Source organism: Hipposideros armiger, unplaced genomic scaffold, assembly GCF_001890085.2.
Source record: "Hipposideros armiger isolate ML-2016 unplaced genomic scaffold, ASM189008v1 scaffold_414, whole genome shotgun sequence".
Lineage (NCBI taxonomy): Eukaryota > Metazoa > Chordata > Mammalia > Chiroptera > Hipposideridae > Hipposideros > Hipposideros armiger.
In genome coordinates this window covers 1,372,023-1,373,096 of record NW_017731764.1, presented here as the reverse complement: position 1 = coordinate 1,373,096, position 1,074 = coordinate 1,372,023, and the positions used below count along the sequence as shown (strand labels likewise).

General features: G+C 33.6%; 1 protein-coding gene across 1 annotated transcript in view; it reads left to right on the top strand.

Annotated features, from left to right (window-relative positions):
• Positions 1-1,074, top strand: part of NUDT12 (nudix hydrolase 12) — a 38,761-nt gene that overhangs the window by 17,903 nt on the left and 19,784 nt on the right. Inside the window, exon 6 of the mRNA XM_019664014.1 lies at positions 47-120. Within this exon, the coding sequence (XP_019519559.1) occupies positions 47-120 (74 nt within the window). The remainder of the gene's footprint in view (positions 1-46; positions 121-1,074) is intronic.

Genomic DNA, 1,074 nt, shown 5'->3' with positions numbered 1-1,074 from the left:
TGTCAGCCATGGCCCATGCCCTCCTCCTTAATGATTGGTTGCTTAGCTGTGGCAGTGTCTACAGAAATTAAAGTTGACAAGAATGAAATAGAGGACGCCCGCTGGTTCACTAGAGAACAGGTAAAGTTCAATTTAATTTCCTTCTTCTATTGATTGTTCTCTGACTGTATTGGTTTAGGCATGCAGCAAGGATACATGATTTCAACACGGGGAGTGAATGGCTGTGGCCCTCTCATCATGCATGGATTACAGTGTAATCGATGTGTCCTGTGTTACATCCTGTGACATTCTTCTAGCGATGATGATTGTGTGCCGTTTTCTAATTTCAAATGCTGTTCCTTCAGATTAATGATACCTTTCAGTTGACTTAAAATAGGTAAACATTTCAGAGATGAGAAACAGTAATAGTATTCTTAGACATTTTATATTTTAGTTTATAACTTTAAAACAGCTATCTCTCAAAAAATATCAGTAAAAATGCTTTGAATTTGTGAAAGCTCTTGTTCATTTTAAAATATACTAAAGCACAAGAATGACAAAACTGCATAACAAAGACATTTTTTAAATGTCATCATTTAGTAATATAATGAGAGAGAAATTACTCGTCTGTGTTATGCACGACCCAGAGTATTTGTATGGAAAACAAATAGATACACTACAATACTGAAGACCTGAAATATTTTCTGACTTTGTCTAAGCAAAATTCATTGTATTTTATGCTCAACTTCAAAAAGTAGAAATTCGATTTTTTTTTTCAGAATTTTATAAAATGGAACCTGTCCCAAAAGTTGACTTCACTTCGAAAATAAGTGTGGAGCATGTACCTTGCTTTACCGTGAACTTGTTTCCATAAGGGAATATGCCTTTGTGGAATATTTTAAAAATTGAATCACTAACTCATTGAAGCAACTAAAGACACTATACTCACTTTTGCATGTTGAATACGGATGTTGTCACTTTCTACTATTGTTATTCATGTAACAGGCATCACATTTTAGTTGAATCGTATGAGCATAGCAATAGTGTTTAAGTATGACAGTACTGAAATCCTAATACATTTTATTATGGTATATT